Here is a 22162-nt window from a genome sequence, read left to right as displayed (position 1 = left end):
TCTACTGTAGTAATGACAGAAACTCTAATTTTGTGGAAAATAGCATAGATATATACTTTTGGATACAAAACATAGCAAAGGCCATTCACTATTGAGCTGGCAACCTGAGAAACTTGTTATAAGATCTCTGAAGCAGAGGGCTAGCACAGAGACAGGGCATTAGATGGAGAGAATGTCAAAAAGCAGACCACTTGAAATAAAGAGTATGGGTCCAAAAACAAATACAAAGCAGAAAATTTCAAGTGAGAAAAAAATGAATTCATTTATATCAAACTCGGCTACTACAGCAGATGAACTTAAGGTAGAGCTCTGATACCAGCTGGATGCTAACGCTGAGTCCTGAAGTAACAGGTAAGAGTGAGGGAGACAACAAAGGGCATACACAGTAGATACTCATCTCAAGCTGGGCTGGTCTTAGTCATGTGAATGGATAAAGTGGACCGTACCTATGCGTATCACATGGGCAACTATATATAAATCTCTCTTCATATCTTTGCTGCTCAGATCCTAAGAAAAGAGAAAAAAATAAGTAAATTAAGGCATTAAATACACAGAAAATAATTAAAATTCCATTTCGAACCTCACAATGGTTTGCTTTTGTCGCTTTTTAGCATATGTTAAAGGTCTGGGAAGGGGATTAAGGCATATAGCAGTTTAGTGTTTATAAGATTCCTGCAGTAAAAGTTTGGATATCTTATATGTCTTTGAAAGTTTATTTTACTGACAATTTTTTCCAGCTTTTATTTAGACCACCTAACAAATAGCTACGAAACTTCCCACATTAGAAATTGTCATGATATTGCCTTATCCATGTTTATTCTAATATCACACAAAAACATTTTGTAATAAAAGAAATTTTTACTACAGAAAAAAATGGGAAAACATTAAAGAGTTCTTTAATGACTGAATTTCTGAAAGTTTTATTTTCTACTAATTTTACACTTATTCTGTTGTCCACAAAAGATTATTATACACTAGATATGTTCCCTTGAAAAGAGATTAATTTGATTTTAGTGAAACCTCAATAATTCGATCTCCCACTTTTAAATTCGGATATATATCATTTGTACTTAAGTATAAAGCTAAAAATAACTATCTGGAAAACTTTAAGGGCCTTCTTTAAGTACATAAATCTGATCCAGAATCAGCAGCTTTTAAAACGAGAGTTATGAAAATAATTTTACATATTGAGTTATTTATGTTTAGAACACATTTTGAAATAAAATGTTTGAGTATATATTTAAACTTTGTTTAACATGTTATACATGAAATAATAAAACCCCCTTTAACACGTATTCTATTTCAGACTTTTTACCAGGTCATCAGTTTGCTGCTCACTCTCAGCCATTGTTATGAATTAATGATGACTGATATAGTAACCTCTGCCCTTAAAGGGATAGGTTCCTGTGATTTCCCTTTTGCTTCTAGGAAAAGATTCCTTTGTCCTGGGTATATGAAAGAAAAGGAGACATTAAAAAATAATGTGTAATGGGGAAATTGAAGCTTTCAGATTCTAGATGGTTATACTATCTTGCCGAATTCTTGATGGAATAATGAACTATGCTGATAATGAAATAGGTTACAAAATAATTTAACATAAATCGGTATCTCTGGAATCAAAACAATATATTTTTACATGAAAGTTGTCTTTTGATATTGAAAAAAGATGTTTTAGGCTCTATTTCACTAATTCCTTTCATTTAAAATGATATCCTCAAAACACCACTGTATTTTGACACATTAAGATGGCTACTAAAATACAAACAAATTTAAAACCAGATTACCATTTTAATGTAATTTTGGAGATTGAAACATGTCTATTACTGAAGGATATATAAATGTTTGGCACATTTCAAAGTGAAATGGTTCCTTCTACATAGCTTGAATTGTGTTAATCCAAACTATCAAATGATTAGTATAATTATAAATTCCCATATACCTAAATAATTCAAGCCAGTTACCAAAGATGACTAAACACTAACCATATGGGTTATACACAAGAGCATGGGACCTCTCCCTTGGCTCTGTTCAAGTGACTAAAAGGAAGAAGCCTTAAATATAACTTACAGTATTTTCTAAGTGGATAGGCAGGGGCTCTTTCTGACCATGTTGTACATGGTACCCAGAATTCTCTGTGATATTTATTTGAGGTCAATAAAAATAAGATGATAATAATCAGTACAAGAAAATCATTTAAGTAAAATTATTATTTGTGAGTTCTACATAATTTTAATGTCAGAGGTCCATGTAAAAGCTATCTTATTAAATATAAGTACATGGTTAAACACAGTTACCACAGAGTTACTAAACATACACTCTCTAAGTACCAAGTGTGGCTATCTATGTCACAAAACCTGTAAAACTAAGAAGGGAAGAGAGCTGATTCATCTACCATTCATCTGGTGAGCAGGGTTTGAATTTAGATTTACTCACTGGGTAATACCCTTCCATCCTATATAACTAGGAAGTTGATTCCCAAGCTGGTGGGTAGAGAGGGCAGTAACTCAGGGATCAGCATCTTGGCTCAGTTACTAATGTTTCATTTAAAACATGGAAAAGTCAATGCACTTCCTCGTGCCTGGACTATATCCTTTTCCTGTAGAGATAATGGGATTTACAAATATAAAACACAGCCAATTTATTCATTCTCATGCTGCAGAAAAGGACGTAATATTTTAATAAATGATGTTGCTACACAATAACCAAGTTCATTCTTAATCTCAAGAAATCACTACCTAAAATTCTATTTTGAAATGTGAAAGAATGCAAATAAATGTAAAAGATACAATGCCAACTAGTTTATGCAAAACAATACAAGTTCATTTTCTGAGTTGGTCACTCAATTATAACAGAAAATAAACATATATTCATTTATTTATGTAACAAATCATTATTGAGACCTTAGTACTTGCCAGGCACTGTGTGTGAGGCACTGGATATGTAGTAAAGAGTAAATATACAGACGTGCTCTCTCATGCTCATACACACAGCCACTGTCAATCATGAAAGTCATCAGAATCCTCACTGATTTAGACATTCACATAAATGTGAAACACCTCTTCTTGGATAAAATTCTTCCTGCACAGGAAGCTCTGAAATCTAATATGGTCAGAAAAAAACAGGCTTTACCAAGAACAGGACTGTGCATGGATAATGTGACCATCTGTAATGTGGCTCCGAAGTCAGCTTGAGTAACCCTGCAGAACTGCTCTGCTTGTATGGTTCCCTTTTTTTGATGCTAAGGTAAGCTAACAGGTGGCACTGACCGCAACTGTCATTTTCTCTGTAACACATAGCCAATCTGGAGAATGCCTTTGGCTCACAAGAGGAATTCAAGTCTCAGATAATTAGAAAACAGGTTCTATCAAAATTATTACTTCATATGGCTTAAAGTAAAACATGAAAATCCTGGCTAGCACCATCTTGTTCAAAAATCCTGTGTGCTTTGAAAAAATTTCTCAAATCATTTTTGGAATCTTTTTTTTAAAAAAAATCCAGGGCTGTACTGCAAAGGGAATTATAAAAGTGAGTATTTTTAGCAGTCTTGTGCCTTCCCGTTGTGGCAGAGTAACCGCACATTGTAAGTGTTATGTGCATCTCTGATTTATAAAGCTGGAGCTACAGCTTAGGCCTCTGGGCCCATACAGATAATTAAAATGCTGCTAAATGAAAATTTTGATTTACTGTAATTACATTCAAATATTGTCATAATTAAGTTCATTCTTCAAGAGACAAGGACTGCACTCATCATCTTCAAGGACAGTACACACACACAGCTCTGTTCCCAAAATGCCAAAGAACAAGGAATCAAAGATTTCTTTTGCTGCTTTAGCCAAATAATATCGAAAACCAGGATCTAGAAAAATCTCTTAAGGTCACTGAGACATTCTAGACAAATGGGTATCTCATCTCACTCTAATACTGTTTCAGAAAGGTGCCCCCAGAGAACCATGTCAGTGTTTAGACACTCTTACTTCAGAGGCTCTCTCCTAAAATTCTAACCTAAATCCCATCAACCGCAATGTGGATTCTTTCCCTCATTCTTCTCCTACTGAAGAGTACTGATCTTTCCAGACTAAACCATCTCAACTCCTTTAGCCACCTTCATGGGTCTGCTTTTCCTGCTTTTTCTTCCTGAATTATCTCCTAAGCTTTGAAAGCTTTCAATAAAATTATCCCTGTAAAACTGTCTTCTGATTCTGCAGTAACATCATTTGAGGTTTTGATAGATAAAGTTGTAGTAAATGAACAAAAAAGTCAAGAAAACAAATCCAATTTTATCTTTTAGAGAAAGTTACACATCACAGCCCTAGGTAAGTCCCATTTATGTTTAAGAGGCACACCATAAGCTTTGAAACACCTGTCATTCATCAATCACACACAAGAGCAGTGGCACTGTAACACCATCACACCTCCCTGCACTCAAGAGGTTTTGATGTAGCTCAGTATCACTGAAGCAGATCAAAGAATACACAATAGTCAAAACTGGTTTAAAATTGTGACACGGTCTTGTTTTCTTCAGCAAATTAGTTACTCAAAAAAATAAAGCTGAACAGTTAAGTTTTGTAACTGGATAAAAAAATTTTAGTAAATCAGAATCAACTTAAAGAATACACACGGAGTATGAGGCTTAGAACCTTTCAATAAACAGGTTACCAAGCCTTCTCTGAGCTCATGAGTCCATGATCTCAGAGACCATGAATCACAGCATGGTTATCAGAAAAAACTAAAGTATGGATCATGGCAGGAAAAGACTCTCTGTTTGGTATTTGAAAGAGGAGGACTACCTAGTTTGTCTCTATTTATATGAACTCACTGAAACTCTGCAAAGCTGTAAATCTGCTGGGTGCCTTTATAGAAACTATACTTACACAAAGAGAAATTCCCCATAGTCTTCAATAAGAATAGCAAGAAAGACTTTTCTCAGATAATAAGTATCTATTATATTAAATAGCTTCTAAAATGCGTGTCAGTAAAAGGTACTTGATTGTATTTCTTTAACAGAAAATTCAAATAAAAACTGTAGCTAATTTCAGTTTTCTTAAATATTTCATTAAAACCTGATAGAAACATAAATCAAGTTCTATTCTCCGCAGCATGTGGGGAAATAAGAATAAATGCTTGTTTCCAGGGCAACAATATCCACATAGCAGGACCCTGGTTAGAGTCAATAGCAGAGAAGGGAAAGAGAATTTGCACATACTGTAAAAAGGGCACACATTCGTTCTATCTTCTCTGGGTTCCTTGGCCCACCATTCTTGTTCAGTCTCACCAGAAACCGCTCACTGAAACGTAGGAGAGAGAGACAAAGAAATGTAAAGGACCGCATGCTCCAGAACAAATAAAAAGGGCATTTATAGAGAAACCCTAAACACCTTCAGAACAGCTCAAAGTGACAGGCGAGGCCAAAAGTACATGCCTAGTGGCAGGAGACTATCTTGCAAAGCAACATGCATTAGAGACTACACACTGCTTAACAGGTGCTGCAGTTTATCTGCCAGTTGTGGCTCTTATCTCTCTAAAAGTGTGTGTTCCCTGAGGGCACCAATGAGGACTGCATCTTTTATTTTCCCAAAATACCCTCAAAGCTTTGGGTATGATAATAAGCCCATAAGAAGCACATATATTCTTTGATGTGAACAAATAGATCATCATAAAAATATCCATCATACTAAGTCCAAAAGAGCTTACATTATCCAGTTTACATTTTCCTATATAACTTTTGAGAATCATTTTAGGGCTAAGAAAAAAATGTTGCAGGGGCTTACAAAAATTGGGTGAAAAGTCAAAAAGAAATAATGTACTATAACTAAAGCTGTAATCAGAATTTAATACAGCCATTAAAATATTTTATTTCCGAAACAATGCAGGTTAATTCCTAAAGGAAATTATTGGACTGAAATGCTTTAGAAATAGTGCTTTTCCAACATCTGAAGAAATGTCTCCTTGCTCTCTTATCTCCATCTTGTCCCTCCCCAGGATCTTATTCCCATCTCTTTATCCCAAGGATCTCTACCAACTATAACAGGAAAATTGAGCCATGGCACAGATGAAGTATGTGATTCTAAAAGTAATTTACCTCTGTGCCCAGAGTCATGTACTATTTACACATATGAGGTATCAGTAAAAGGGCCAACCCTAAATACTACATTAGAATTATAAGATGTGTTATAATATCAACTGCACAGGTTGTTTAGTTTGTTCATGTACTCATTTACTCAACAAAGTTATTAAATTCTCTGTGCTAAACATGGGAACACAAATGTGAAAACAATATATACAAGGCACTTTACTTCCTAGAGCTCATGGTCCTGGCAGGCAGTTAAATGTGCAGAAATGAAGCTCAGGAACGATCTGGGTCAGATATAAATTTGAGATTCTTCAGCTAGGGGGTTAGATGAGAATCAGCAGGAAATATGCACAGAATGAGAAGAAAAAAGGGCTTTGGTTAGAATCCTGGGGGATACTGATATTTAAGAAATAGTTAAAAGAATTAGCGAAGTAGATATGTAGGGACAAACAGAAAGGCCGGAAAAACAAACAAACAAAAAAAAACCAGGACATTGAGATGCTATACTAGTTAAGGGAAAAAAGTGTCTGAAAGAGGAAGGAGGAATCAGTGAGGCCCCAGGTCATTGGGAATCACAGGAAACAACAACAAAACAGTGTCTACCGGATGTTAGGACAGAGATCACTGGTGATCCTGGCAAAAACTATTTTAGCAGAATGACAGAGAAAGAGATCAGTGTGTAGAGTAAGAAATAAGGAAGCAGAAACAGTGAGTCTTTGAAGAGGTGAAGAGGGGAAAGTGATGAACTTTTAGTTAAATGGGCACGTTGAGTTGAGGGAAGTCTTTGTTTAAAGATGGATAACCCTCATGTATATATTCAATTAATTTTCAATAAAAGTATCAAAATTCAGTAAGGGAGCACAGTAGTCTCAACAAATGGTGCTGAACAATCCATGTAAAAAAAAAAGAATCTTGATCCTTGCCTACAAGAAATTAACTTGAATTGATCATAGTCCTAAACATAAAAGCTGAAAGTATAAAACTATAAGAATACATACAAGAAAAATGAGACGAGTACCTCTGTGTATCTTATTCACTTTTGTATTTCCATATTTAGCACACAGTAGAAAAATCTTTGTGATCTTGGATTATTAAGCAAATACTGTGAATCACAACAAAATAACAAACTGGACTTTATTAAAATGAAAACCATCTTCTCTTTGAAAGACACTGCTAAGAAAATGAAAAGACAAGCTACAGACTGGAAGAAAAGTATTTACAAAAACTCACCTAAGGAAGGACTGTATCGGAACCATATAAAAAACTCAGAACTTAATAATAAGTAACAACTCAAAAAATGGACAAAAAAATCTGAACAGATCTTTTCCAAAGACTATATGGGATGGCAAGTAAGCTCAAGAAAACATCATTAGTAACTAGAGAAATGTAAATTAAAATGCACAGTGAGATATCACTATACACCTACTGGAACGGCTAAAATTAAAAATTGAATCTACCAAGGATTGGCAAGAATGCAGAGCAATTAGAACTCTCATAAACTGTTGAGGAGAATGCAAAGTGGTACCCTGCAAAACAGCCTGACAGTTTATATAAAGTTAAGCATACACTTACTGTATGACCCAATAATTCTCTTCCTAGCTATTTACTCAGGAGAAATGAAAACATGTGTCCACACAAAGACCTGTACGTGAATGTTTATAACAGCTTTATTCATAACAGCCAGAAACAGTAAAGAATCCAAATGTTCATCAGAGATGAACAGATAATCCACACAACGGTATATCCATACAACGGAATATTACTTCACAATAAAAAGAGCAAGCTACAAAGATTAATAATAATATGCATGAATCTCAAAAGCATTATGCTAAGGGAAAGAAATCAATCACAGAAGACCATATACTTACTATATGTTTCCATTCACATTAAATTCTATACAAAGTAACACCATAGGGCTAGAAATCAGGTCAGGAGTTGCCAGGACTGAGGAAGGAGAACAAGAAGTGATTGCTAACGTGCCTAAAGGAAATTCTTGGGGTAGTAAATGCCCATTTCTTGACTATGGTGGTGGTTTTCCAACTACAGATTTATGAAAACTCATTAAACTCTGCATTAAACAGGTGAATTCTATTATATATATATGTAAATCACAATTCAATAAACTTGACTTCAAAAAAAGATGGGCTACACCTAAGAACATTTACAGTCCAAAGGAAAAATGCTAGCAGAAGGGGAGATACTGAAGACAGAGAGAGAAAAAATAATTGGTAAAGCCAAAGAGGTTCCTACCTCCTCAGAGAACTGTAAGAATACACAGGAGAGTAAAGAAGGAAACAATATGTATAGGTACAAATAAGCCTGTAGTTTTAGTAATCTGAAGTTGAGGCTTATCAGAGAAACAAGAACTAAGAACATAAAGGTAAAGTTAAAAAAAAAAAGAAAAAAAGACAACCAAAAACATCAGGAAAAATTCTCAAGACCATCTGAAAGAAAATGTAGTAAGGAAAAGTAGAAGTTATGGTTGTCATGTGGACAAGAAGAGAGTGGAAAAAAGGACATTCAGTTGAGTCAATTCCTTCTCCAAAGAATAATCTTGAAACTTTATAAATCTCTCTGTCTCCTTTAGTACCACTAGATTAGGCTACCACTGGACTGTAGCTGGGATTACTATAACAAATTCCCAATTGATCTCTCTACTTCCCTTTTTGCCTCTCTATAATTCATTCTTCAAAAGACCTATCCTTTTAAAATGTGAATCAAATTATAACACTTCCCATCTTAAAATCTCTTTTCATATGGTTAAAGTGATTTTTTTTATACAAGGGTATCAACACAATTCATGGAGGAAAGAATAGTATTTTTAACAAATGATGATGGGACAACTGTAAATCCACATGCAAAAGAATGAAGCTGAATCTCTATTTCACACTATATATAAAAATTAACTAAAAATGGATTACAGATGTAAATGTATGAGTGAAAACTATACAACTCTTAAAAGAAAACACAAGCATGCATCTTCATGACCTGGGTTTAAGCAATAGTTTCTTAGACAGGACTAGGATACTGAAAGCAAAAGCAATGAAAGAAAAAATAGATAAGTTGGACTATATCAAAATCAGAAACTGTTGTGCTTCAATGTATACCATCAAGAAAGGGAAAGACAATCCACAGAATGGAAGAAAATATTTTCAAATAATATACCTGATAAGGGACTGTATATAGAATTTATAAAGAATTCTTACAAGTCAATAATAAAAGGATTTCAATAGACATTTCTACAAAGATGATAAACAAATGGCCAATAAGGATATGAAAAGTTGTTCAACATTGTTAACCATTAGAGAAATGCAAATCAAAACCACAATGAAGGTACTGCTTCACTTCTACTAGAATGACTTTAATCAAAAAGGCAGATAATAACAAGTGTTGGCAAGGAGGTAGAGAAATTGGAACCATCACACATTGCTGGTGGAATATAAAATGGTGCAGCCACTTTGGAAAACCATCTGGTAATTCCTCAAAAGATTAAACATAGTTTAATATATGATCCAGCAATTCCACTCCTAAGTATATATCCAAGAGAAATGGAAATATATGGCCACCCAAACACTTGTACATGCACATTCATAGCATTATTATTCATAATAGCCAAAAGGTAAAAATAATCAAAATATCCATCAACAAATGAATAGATTAATAAAACATGGTAAGTATATTCATACAATGGAATATTATTTAGTCAAAAAAGGAATGACGTATTGATACTTGCTACAAGGTAGATGAACCTCAGAAACATCATGCTGAGTGATAAAAGCCAGTCACAAAAGACCACACAGTGTATGATCTCATTTCTAGGAACTGTCCAAAACAGGCAAATCTATAGGAACAGAAAACAGATTAGTGGTATCCTAGAGCTTGGGGTTTGGGAGGAAACAGGGTAACTTTTAAAGGGTATGGAATTTCTCTTGGGAGTGATGAAAATGTTCTAAAATTGACTGTGGTAAAGTCTGCACAACTTCAATATACAAAGTCACTGTACCCACTAAATGAACGAATTCTACAGTGTGTGAATTGTATCTCCTAAAGATGTTGCAACAAACAAACAAAAGCAACAACAATAAACCTTTTCTTGGCTTACTCTTGCTCTCAGATAAAATAAAAATCAGATCTCTAAGATGTGCAAGGCCTTATGTGGAACATTCGGCATATGTTTATAGCCCCATCTCACAAGAGCCTTTCTTATTACTCTCTACACACACTGGTCTCCTAGATGTAAGTTTCTTGAACAAGTCCAGCTCACTCTTGCCTTAGGACCTTTGTACATACTATTACTCCTGCCTAGAATGCTACTCTTTCAGCCCAAGTAGCTCAGTTCAAACGTCAAGTTTCCCAGAGAAGCCAACTCTGATGATGTTAGCAAGAGCAATACCCCTCCCCCATTATCCTCTCTCTCCTTTACAGTACATAGCACACACTAATTATTTTCTTTCTTTATCTATTATCTTTCTCTTACATGAGAGAATAAGCTCTTTAATAACAAGGACCTTTGCTTAGTGCTATATCTCATGTACTTTCAAGAGGCTAACCTAAGACAGGTGCTCAATAAATGTTGAATGAAATAAAGTGGAAATCCCCTTAAGAATTGCTGTGTGGTATATGGAAGCTTGCTGACAAAAGTCACCATAAACTGGATGGGTAGCATCACCATCGCACTGTGCAGAAACATGGATGGGCCAATACGGGCAAATAAGATGGTCAGCACAGAGCGAGAAAGATCAAGCATGCTGTGGCAGTCAGAGTCTCCCAGATGCTCACTAAAATCCATGTTTTCTGTCTCTTCTTGGGCAGTTCTTCCAGTGCCCACCTGAGCTTCACGTTTCCTACAGCCTTTCCTGCATCTGGTTTCATCTGGCCTTCTTTACAAATTGTGAAACTCAAAATAACTGCTTTTCCATTTCAAAGGACTGTAGGTATACATCAAATTACTTCCTGTTTTGCTAGCTTTATAAATGGGTATGATAAATAAATGCTGTTTTCTGTTAACATTCAAACTATTTAAAGGCAAATATCTAACCAATGGCTCCTGATTTGGCAACAGCTGTTCTGCAAAGAAGTGATCAACACTGCTGGGAAATACTACATTAAACACAGTCAGCCAGGTTTCTACCCTCAGGACTTCTCAGAGGCTTAAAATACTGTGTTTAAGTTTAACGGGATAGGTGACTTCCGACCCCACAACCTGCCTTTGTGTAAGGAGATGGACTCAGCACAAATATAGTTTGATAAATGCTAACTAAATCTATTTGCCAACTAGAGCTACAGTAACTCCTCCTATTTCCCAAAAGTGTGAAAGGAACTATGGCCAAAAGAGTGAAATTTATTTACAGAGATCTTACAAATATCCACATCTCTATATGAGAACAACAAGTCAGTTTTTCTCTTATCTGGATAAGAAAACCCATTCTTTCAAGAGAAAAAAGAGATGGTTAAATTCTTACTCTTCAATAAGCAATGTTATGAGAGAACTGCTCTATATTTACTTGTCTTTATGATGAGCTACGCATGAACAGTATATGAGGTTATATTAATTTCATATGAGCAAGTTCTTACAAATGAAAACCGTAATTTGAATCTGTGACAAGTCTAATAGTGTCTTAATTTTAAGATCACTCGCTTTAATGAGAGTTCTAATTCCTGGGTGGCACTGCATTTCATACACTTCTCCATTGATGGGAATTCATGCATCCCTACAGCAAATGTTTGGTGACCAACGATGAGGCGCTAGTCTGTGCCAGGTGCTGAGGCAGAGATAAAGTTTCTAATCCTCAAGGAGGCTATTTCCTGAAGACTCTGCTTTGGAAATATATGCACGCTTCTCAAATAAATTCAGAGGAATTCTCCCCACTTTTTCAATTTAATCTTCATGCTTCTCATTTGGTCCTCTATGGAGATGGATGCTAACTACTTAGCATCTCTCTCATGATAACCTCCCAGGTGCTTGAAAGCAGTAAGTAGCCCCAAGGCCATACTACACTGTAAAACCCAACAGATAAGGAAATCTCTAATATTTCCTCACAGACGCATTTTCCAATTTAGATCCTTGGCTTTATTTCTCAAGTTCTTCAGGTTTTCCCATTTCATTCTAAATCACAAAGAGCAGAAAGGAATAAATGGGTTTCATAAAGGCAAATCAGTGCTGTGGCTTTCAAATTTATTTTTAGAATCAACTTTTCCCTTCTTTTCAACAAAACCTTACACTATTCACCAACATATGAAAAATTTAAAGACAGAGATACTTTGGTTGAATTAGACGCAGGGAGGAAGGACAAGAGCAGGAACCCTCCGTACTCAGGCCTCTCTCCTCACCATTACCTGTCCGTGAGACACTTCAAGGCTCCAAAGAACATTTTTATGACTCCTAGTACAGTTTAAGAGTTCTTCTCAGCTTTCCTCCCTCCTTTTTATTCTTTCAACAAGCATTCATGAACTCCTACCTACCATGTTCCAAAAACTGAGCTAGATGCTGGGAATATACAAATGAAATGGTCCCTCTCCTCAAGATTCTGAGTCTAGTGGGATAGACATACATAAACCCAAAACTGCAACACAACATGCAAATGCTATAATTAATTGCACAGAAAGAGGCTGACAAGCTTCATCGGGATGAGGATAGGCTCTCTAAATGAGACACTGGGCCAAATTCTTGCAATATTGCTAGGCTTCTGGCATTTGGTAAAGGGTAGTTAGAGATGAAGAGAAGGGGATACCAAGAGAAGAGTGTGCCAAGTGCAGACCCTCTTAAGTATGAGGCAGCATGGTAATGGGGAAGCTTAGGTCATGAGTTAAGAGGGCACTGGAGAGCCAGGGCATGGTCAAAATTGTCATGCAACACAGAGTGGGCAAACCCATGGTATTAATTACATGTGAGGGTTCACCAAGCTTGGCTATCACCAGGAGTACCTGCCAGCTTATTAGAAGTGCAGATTCCTGTGCCTCATCCCAGGTCTTCTGGATCAGAATCTCTAGAGGAAAGAACTCCTGGAGGGAGTCCAAGAATCTGTATTTTTAAAAAGGTCTCCATTGGTTGTTATGATCAGCAAGTTTGGAAAACCCCATTATGGGCCTTACAGAGGCTTGAGGGTTCAAATATGAGAAGCCATGTTGATCTCATAGTTTTTTAGAAAGATCACTTGGGCTGTAGTGTGGAAAGCAGATTGATAAAGTACAAAATGCTCCAGAGACAAAATAAGTAGTTCTGGAAAGCTATGATGCAATTCTGGGACTCAACACAGGTGAATGGATGTGAGATATATTCAGGGGACAGAGCTGAACAGGTTTAGCAGTTAACCAAATGTGGCAGTGTCAACGAGAGAAGATACAAGGAGGAAGATATAAAGTTCAGATGTGCATGCTGAATACAAGATCTCTCTGGGATGTGCAGGTGAACAAAAAACAGGCAGCTGAAAGACCAAGTCTGAAGCTCAGGGAAAAGATATGGTTGGGAGACACAGTTCTGGTACAGCAGCAGCAGCACCAGCCACTTAATGAGTGTTTTTTGTGTACCAGGCGTTGTATAAAGTGTTTCTTTTCTTGCCTAATTGCATTTAATCTTCTTAACAGGTATTTCACCTCTGAAGAAACTGAGAGTCAAACCTTTCTGTCTTGAGATAAAAAAGTACAGTGGTAAGGCTAGAATTCAAATCTGAAGCCGTTTGACTTCAAAGCCCATGCTTTGTCTGTATTTCATCTTATGAAATGAGCACTGGGGAAAAAAAAGTTTGTAGTGGAAGTGGGGAGGGGATCCCTGGGCAACTATATCCGGGAAATGCTGCAAACCACATCCTGCCCGAGAGATGAACAGTGAGCATCTGAGTCGCACAGGCTCCCAGAGGTGCTGGGTGAAGGAAACGGAGCTATTCCCAGGATTCCTATCACACACATGGGGCACCCTGATCCTTCTGATTAGAAACTCTATGACGAGCCCCATTCCAGCTCTGTTGATGGCACCTAGTCCGTTTGAAGTACATGGTATTCCCACCCAGAAGACTGAGAGATCAGAAGGGCAATACTTTGCCTAATATGGAATAAGCAGAGATTCTTGAATGACAAAAAATCCCAGAAAACAGATTATTTTCCTTTTCTCTAAAGCAAAAGAGACGCATGAGTAAATCTGTTATCACATATTCTCAAAGTTTTAATAGCGTTTCTATAATTATACAGCCCCTGTAGGGTCTTTAGAAATCAGGCACTTCTCATGAAAATGAACTAAATGGTAACTTAACGATCAGTTACATGGGGAGTTACAAACAGATGTTTTTACTCTAATGATTTATGCTCTCACCCAGGATAAGGCTCCCGATTCTAACGATAAAAATCATGTAAAGGAATAAATGAGGGTGAAGTGAGGGTGAGGCTCTGCTGACAGGACAGCACAACACTGAGTCAGTTTATCTTTGCCATCTCCAACATTCAAGTCTTAAGGCTTCTGAGGAAGGTGTACCTCTGTGTGGGGAAGCTGGGGGTGGGGTGGGGAAGGACCCTGCTATATACTTGGCTAATGACGTCTATGGGGACTAAAGAAGTGCCACACTTTTACACTTCTCAGCTGAAGGGCAAGCAGTCTGAAGTATTACAGAAAAGTAATCATGCTAGCCCCTGATGTCAAGCAATGTTAGAACAGCAGCCATTTCTCTCTACTCGGGAACACCTCTTTTGTCTGGTATAGACAAATGTACCCTTCGTAAACAGGTTCTTTGTAACTTCCCAAGAGTAACCCAGACTGAGTACATAATCCTGAAAGAAATGCTGACAAATCAATAAATGAATGAAGTTTGAAAAAAACAATTTATCCAAGAATTCTTTCATCAAGTGTACAGAGTGCTACCTCTTAATTTATCCGATTGCACTTAAATGTAAGACCAAGCACTAGCAGAAAAATAAAGCTTTTAAAAGAAAATCACTGATAACATGGTCTAATGTTTCCCTATTTATTTATTACAATGTTTTCCAATTTATTTACTATGCAAACTGGAAACATTTAAACAAATGCTAAAGTGTGCTTGCTCCCTAAGGCCTCATGTAAAAATACTGTCTTGGTGATAATAATACAGAAATAAATGTCTTTTATGAAAGATTATACCCCAGATACTCCAGTCAAGGCATTTCCTAATGAATATTCTAGTAACTGGAAGAAGATAACCTCAAAAATTCACTCTTTCGCTAGCAGGATCTGACTGCAAGTAAATTTGAAAGTGCAAACAGCACTCTCTCCAGAAATTTTATTTCTGAGACTTTCCACAGCCTTCAAAGGCAGGCTTTGGAATTTCTATATAACACAATGAAAATGACACAAACACACACCAAGGTTTTGAACAGGACAAATGGCAATTACCAATGTGCGTACTACATTTCAGAGTTTATCAGCACTTTCATACAGTAATTTATGTGATAAATAGGAACCTGGGAGGAATACTCCCAAGTTTTCCATGAAAAGAGTTATCTTCCTGATCTCGCTCCCCATTCCCTCATTACCTACACTTATACTTACTGATACTCTTTTGTTCTGTGATTTCCATTTCTTTGGCTCTTTGTTCAAAACGTGAACATTGTTCTTTTTAATTTCATTCCTTTACTCACTACACGTGTTTTCTCTCTGGCATGATACGGGAAAGAGGAATACATATTCATAGATGAAAGAAAAATCATGGTATTTGTCTAAGGTTGTTCCTGGTCTGCCATATAAAACACACACACACATTTCTACAAATTTGGCCTGTTGTAATTATGTAATTCTTCTGATTAAGGATACCAGAATACACATTATTTATACTTATTAACTTGTTCTTGTCACTAATTCTGCTATTGTTTCAGTGCCTCGGTGAGGCAAAGTCTTGCTGTTTAATATGACATTATATGTCATGAGGGAGTCCTGATGGGAAAGGCAGAGTTTATAGAAACCAAAATAAACATACTCGGAAGAAACAGGAAAATCTTGACTGTTTCCTGAATAGAAGCTAGAAACCTCAGCCAACCTGAAAACCAAATAAATATTTAAATCTGTAAGATATTTCACTAGATATTTTCTAGGCTTTTAAAGTATAAAACTGGAAGCTCAGGAATAATCTCAGGGAACAGCAGCAAATAAAGATTTCCTAAGTACTAAAACTTTGAAAGAATTATTTAGGAACTCTAATTTTTTTTTCAGTTTAAGATATAGAAATCATGTCTACTGCACTATGTCAAATTCTTTCTTACTTTCCTTTAATATGGAAAATTGGTTATATTATTTTAAAAACAATCTTACAGTAACATACCTAGTAATGTATAGAGATAAGACTTTAAGTCTCAATGCTCCAAAGCCTGCACTAATCCTGTACATAATTGTCTTTTGTGATATATATTTAAATAGTGAAAATGAGATTTAATATTGATAAAAAAGTAAACCAATTTAAAAATAGTACATAACTCTAAACATTATATATATAGAAATTGTGCACAAATGGAAACATTTGAGACCACAAAGGACTTTTTCCTTAATTTTCCTCTTTGGCTTCATGTCTTTCCCTCCTCTTGGTATCCTGTGCACACGGACCGAGTCTACCCTTTCCGCCATGGCCTTCCACAACCAGTTCACCAGATCACTCAGTCCACCAGGTTCCATGCCTTTTCACATTTCACACAATGTGACAGGCACTAGCCACATGTAATTGTGAATATTTAAGTTTAATTAAAATGAATAAAATTAGCAACTCAGTTCTCAGTCATGCTAGCCACATACCAAGTGCTAAACAGCACATGTATGTAGTGGCTACCATGCATACCATAATGTTCTACCATAAACAGAACATTTATATTATCCTAAAAAGTTCTATTGGACACTATAGCTCTATGGGGGGGGGGTGGTCACCGAGACAAAGGGCTCTGTACTACTGCATAGCAGCATTGCTCCAAAGCACAAAATTACAATGCTGGCAACACTAGGGTCAGGATATACAGATGGGGTGTTGGGGGTGGAGGAAAGGTGTTCAGAGGGCCAGGGCAAGAAATGGCACTCTCCAGGGCAGGTGTTCCTGATCTCTAAGGCTTAGAAACGGCCATGTGAGAGGCAAGAAGACATCTGAGAACCTAGCAGTCAAAGTATAGGTGAAGACATCTACACATACGGGGTGAACTAAAATTTTGTGAGCCAGGAATACAGGGCCCAAGTGAGGCAGTCTGAGATGTCAATGGCCAGGGATCTAGGACAAGAATCTAGGAAGTCAGATAGGATATAAAAAACTTCCAGTGAACAGGTTCCATGTAGTCTGCCCTTTGGCCCCTTCTGAACTTTTTGTTGAGAGTGGGGCAGACTTGAAACCCAGATGTATACATAGAGTAATTTTCAGCTTCATGAAAAATTTGCTCTATCTGTGCCTGGGACTGGGACAAAACAGCCAGATATTTGTGCAGACTTGGGATGGGAACTTGGCAGTTTCTGAGTACTCTAAGAAGTATAGGTTACACATTATTTTTAAGTAAATGCAACCTCTTTTCTGCATTCAGAACGTTACAGCAGTTAGCACAAATTCACTGCACATGTTAAAACAGGCCTAATCATCTCTGACCTGCCAGCCAGGGTACTAAAGGGTAATCTTACGACACAGACATAGTCAGAGTTTGTCCTCTCCATTTATTTTACAAATCTTCCTATAGATTTAGGTGGACCATAAATAAATGAACATCTTCTGAGGCCCAAGCCTTTTGGGAATACATTCAAGTATCTTTAGTAGTCTTCTATCTCTAGGCACTCCAACCTCCAGGTCAGTCTATCAATCACTGCTAGACATATTTTCTGCAGATATGGCTTAAACAATATGACTCTTCTATAAAAAGAGAAACTTCCAGAGATGCTCCATCTCTGCAGATAAAGCCTCCTCCTGGTAGTCCATGCTTTGTAGCATCTGTCCTCTCCCTGACTTTCCAGGTTCCCCTACTGCCATCAACATACCTGATAGCCTTTCCCTAAAAGTACTTATTTGTTCACTGCATCCTGTCTCCCTGCTTCTCTCTGCTGCTCAAACCCTGCCTATCCTTTGAGGTATAGCTCAAGCATTTGGTATCACAAAGGTTTCTGTGAACCATCAGTCAGGAGGGACCTATTCTTTCTCTAACATCTAACTGATAATGGCAGTGACTCTACCAGGGTAGCATTAGAGCTAGTTGTGTACATATGTGACAACTTCTCTGTGCAGAGAAGAGTTAATATAGCAGGACTGAGACTGCTATCCCTAGAAAAACCTGCCTGCAAGGCTGGCTTTTGCCTGGCATCTGGGAATTTGGCTCTTGGAGTGTTTCCAACAGTTAAGGGTGGCTCACCGTGCCTAGACTGTTTACGTGAACAATATGGTTTATGCTGAATACTTCCTTCCCTTCTGGGAATTTTGCACATGCTAAGCAGGGGGTAGGGGGTGCCTACGTGACAGGCCCCAACGAATGCTGGTTGCTGGGTCTCTAACGGGCTTCTTAGCCAGAAACACTGCACACGTTACTGCATTTTCACTGCTGGAAGAATGTGCTATGTGTGACCCCTCACGTGAGGGAGAGGGTATACGGAAGCCTGCGCAAGGATCCCTTCAGACCTTCCTTACAATCCACCTGTGTATCCTTACTGTGTCATTGTAAAAAATCTCAGCTATGAGTAAGACTATATGCTGAGTCCCACAAGTTCTTCTAGTGAAGGACAAGGGGTTGTCCCGGGGGTCTCCAACACATCTTTTAAGTCCAGTGTCCTTGTCTGTAAAGCAGCAGAGATTGTATGTCCTACATCTCTGCAACCCTCAAAGACTCAGGTACAGAATTTACAGCTTACAGAGACTTACTAAATAAAAATAAATTTTACCTAATAAAATCTTGTTGACTTTTAATAACTTTATAAAAACAACACAATTAAAATACCAAGGTAGCTGAGGGCAAAATGAGAAATAATAAAGGGGCAGTTTTCCCCAAAGAAGACTCCAATATATATACACAAAGCTTTTTCCTGCTTTAAAGGCTCTCATGGGCTCCATAGCAATAAATGAACATTCTGAATGTGCCTGCTGCTGCCACAGGGCTCTGATGACATCTTAGTTTGATGGAATCTCTCTGCTATCTTGCCTCCCAGGCAAAGCTAACAGAGATTCGGTCACTTGAGGTCTCAGGGGAGGCTGTCTGCCAGGTGCCCAGCAAAAGCGGGGCCTCTGTGGTAGCAAGAATCTTTGCAGTGGCAATAGACCTATATTTGCCCTTTCTGTCTTTCAGAAGCCCAGCTAAAACATACGAAAACACTGATGCTTGGATTCAAAAGCAAAGTTCTGACATGTGTTATAACAATGATAATTGTGACTACTTACTGAAATTTTCTATCTGCCAAGGCCTAATCTAGGGACCCTGCATGTATTAACACAATGATGAAGCAGACACTATTATTTTATAGCTGACGAAATGGAAGCACAGAGGGGTTAAGCAGCCCAGCTTATCTGGCAGCACTAATCAGGGTAAGGCAGGTAGGCTCTAGCAGGAGTGCGAGTTCAGAGAGTTTAGGACAAGGGCAAGGAGAGACCTCAGAAGTTAAGACCGGATGCGTCCTGACTTACAAGGCTGAGGCAGGAGAATTTTAAGCAGGGCTGATATTAGGGATAGAGCATGGCTAGATTGAGCTATCCTCATGGACAGGAGGATAAAACCACAGACTGGTCATGGCTGACCACACCCTGGTTAAGAGCAGAGTGTGGAGGCAGCAGGTGGGGAGGGATAAATTGGGAATTCAGGATTTGTAGATACTAACTACTACGTATAAAATAGATAAACAACAAGGTCCTACTGTATAGCACAGGGAACTATATTCAATTCATGTAATGGCCTATAGTGAAAAAGAGTAGGAAAAGGAATATATATATGTATAAATTTATATAAATAAATGCTTTATACCAGAAATTAACAACATTGTCAACTGACTATATTTCAATAAAAAAAATTTTTAGAAAAGAACATTCTCTAATATCATATAAAAAAATAAACTCAAGATGGACCTAAATGTAAGACTGGATACTATAAAACTACTAGAGGAAAACATAGGCAGAAAACCCTCTGACATAAGCTGAAGCAATATTTTTTTGGATCAGTCTCCAAAAGCAAAGGAAATTAAAACAAAAATAAACAAATGGGATCTAATTAACTTAAAAACTTTTGCACAGCAAAGGAAACCATCAACAAAATGAAAAGATGATCTACTGAGTGGGAGAAAATATTTTTAAATGATATGACTGATAAAGGGTTAATACCCAACGTACAAAAACAGCTCATACAACTCAACAGCAAAAAATAAACAACCTGATTAAAAACTGGGCAGAGGAACTGAATAGACATTTTTCCAAAGAGGAAAAGCAGATGGCATAAAAGACCCATGAAAAGACGCTCAACATCATTAATCATCAGGGAAATACAAATCAAAACCACAATGACATATTACCTCACACCTGTCAGAACGGTTATCAAGAAAAAGAACACAAATAACACATGTTTGCGAGGATGTGGGAGAAAGGAACCCTCATACACTGTTGGTGGGAATGTAAATCGGTGCAACCACTGTGGAAAACGATACAGAGGTTTCTCAAAAAACTAAAAATAGAACTGCCATATGTCCCAGTGATTCCACTCTTGAGTATCTATCAAATAAACAAAAACACTAACTGTAAAAGAGATATGCAGCCCAATGTTCAAAGGAGTCTTATTTACAAAAGTCAAGATATGGAAGCAACCTAAGTGTCCATCAACAGATGAATGGATAAAGAAGATGTGATGTGTATAATATATATACACACACACAATAGAATACTACTCAGCCATAAAAAGAATGACATTTTGCCATTTGCAACAACATAGATGGACTTGGAGGGCATTACACTAAGTGAAAAACTAAGTGAAATAAGTCAAAGACAAATACTATATGATATCACTTAAACGTGAAATTTAAAAAATACAACAAACTACTGACTATAACAGAAAAGAAGCAGACTCACAGATATAGAGAACAAACTAGTGGTTACCAGTGGGGAGAGGGAAGGCAAGAGGAGCATATAGGGATAGGGAATTAAGAGGTACAAACTATTAGGTATAAAATAAACTACAAGAATATATCGTACAACATGGGGACTATCACTGATATTTTACAATAACTATAAATTGAGTATAACCTTTAAAAACTGTGATCACTATATTATACATTTGTAATATATAATATTGTACAGCAACTACATGTCAATAAAAAATCTTTTTGTCCTGAGATGATATCTAATAACTTCAGATTTAAATGTAGGCAGATGTTTTACACTGCTTTGTGAAGGCAGAGAAAATAATCCCTAGTTCATGAAGAAATGCCTCTGGTTCTCACAGAAACACTTCCAATCACCACAAGTTGTGTCTCAGCGAATCTTGCCTTCTTGCCTCAGAGATCCTCCAAGATTGTGACTCTAAGGACACTAGCCACAGGCCTTATATTTGAGCTGTTTCTTTAAGCATCTGGTTTCCAGAGGAACACAAATCAGTTAAATCTCACTCAGCTAAATATATTTTTAACAACAATAAAGCTCTTTGAAAGAAACACAAGAAATATAACAAACTTCAATCCTGCATTTTCTTTCATCTTTTCATATTTTCCTTAATCCACTACTTTGGAATCTCTTTAGCTGTATTCTGTAAATTTGAGATTTAAGATCATGAAAGAAATTAAGTCTGTGTTGGTATCAGAGTTGGTAACAGCAGCAAAAAGAAGGGAACACTTAGTGGCCTCAGAAAAGAGCAGGCCCCGGCTGGCACCGCATGTGTTTGAAGAGTAAAAGTCTCCTTGCACAGAAAGGTCTACACACCTCTCCTGAAAAAGGGCCCACAGCCTATTGTCAATTCACTGAATCACAGGACTTCCACTCCCACACCTTTAAATGCTTCCTGACAGTTTATTTCCCAAAGCTGTGCTCATCACCTGGCTCAAAAAGTCTTCACAAAACACTCAGGGCTATGAAATTTCCTCTTAAAAAGCAATCTCCTTAGCTGTCGTAGTACCTGAAACTGTCTTGTCTACATATTTACAGTTGTGCTTTCCTGATAGCAGGG

General features: G+C 37.1%; 1 protein-coding gene across 12 annotated transcripts in view; it reads right to left on the bottom strand.

Moving 5' to 3' along the window:
- DOCK3 (dedicator of cytokinesis 3) overlaps positions 1 to 22162 on the bottom strand; it is a 296560-nt gene that overhangs the window by 113251 nt on the left and 161147 nt on the right. For 10 of the 12 annotated variants that reach the window (XM_072941347.1, XM_072941354.1, XM_072941349.1 and 7 more), the window contains 2 exons: positions 5204 to 5285; positions 447 to 507 (listed from right to left, as the gene is read on the bottom strand). In XM_072941347.1, coding sequence (XP_072797448.1) covers positions 447 to 507; positions 5204 to 5285 — 143 coding nt within the window. Of the gene's footprint in view, positions 1 to 446; positions 508 to 2433; positions 2491 to 5203; positions 5286 to 22162 lie in introns of those variants that run through there. The other 2 variants (XM_072941356.1, XM_072941357.1) reach the window with 2 other exon arrangements.

Source organism: Vicugna pacos, chromosome 17 (assembly GCF_048564905.1).
Source record: "Vicugna pacos chromosome 17, VicPac4, whole genome shotgun sequence".
In the NCBI taxonomy this organism is placed as follows: Eukaryota; Metazoa; Chordata; class Mammalia; order Artiodactyla; family Camelidae; genus Vicugna; species Vicugna pacos.
Note: the sequence above shows the minus strand (reverse complement) of the source record. Positions and strands in the feature narration are given on the sequence as shown.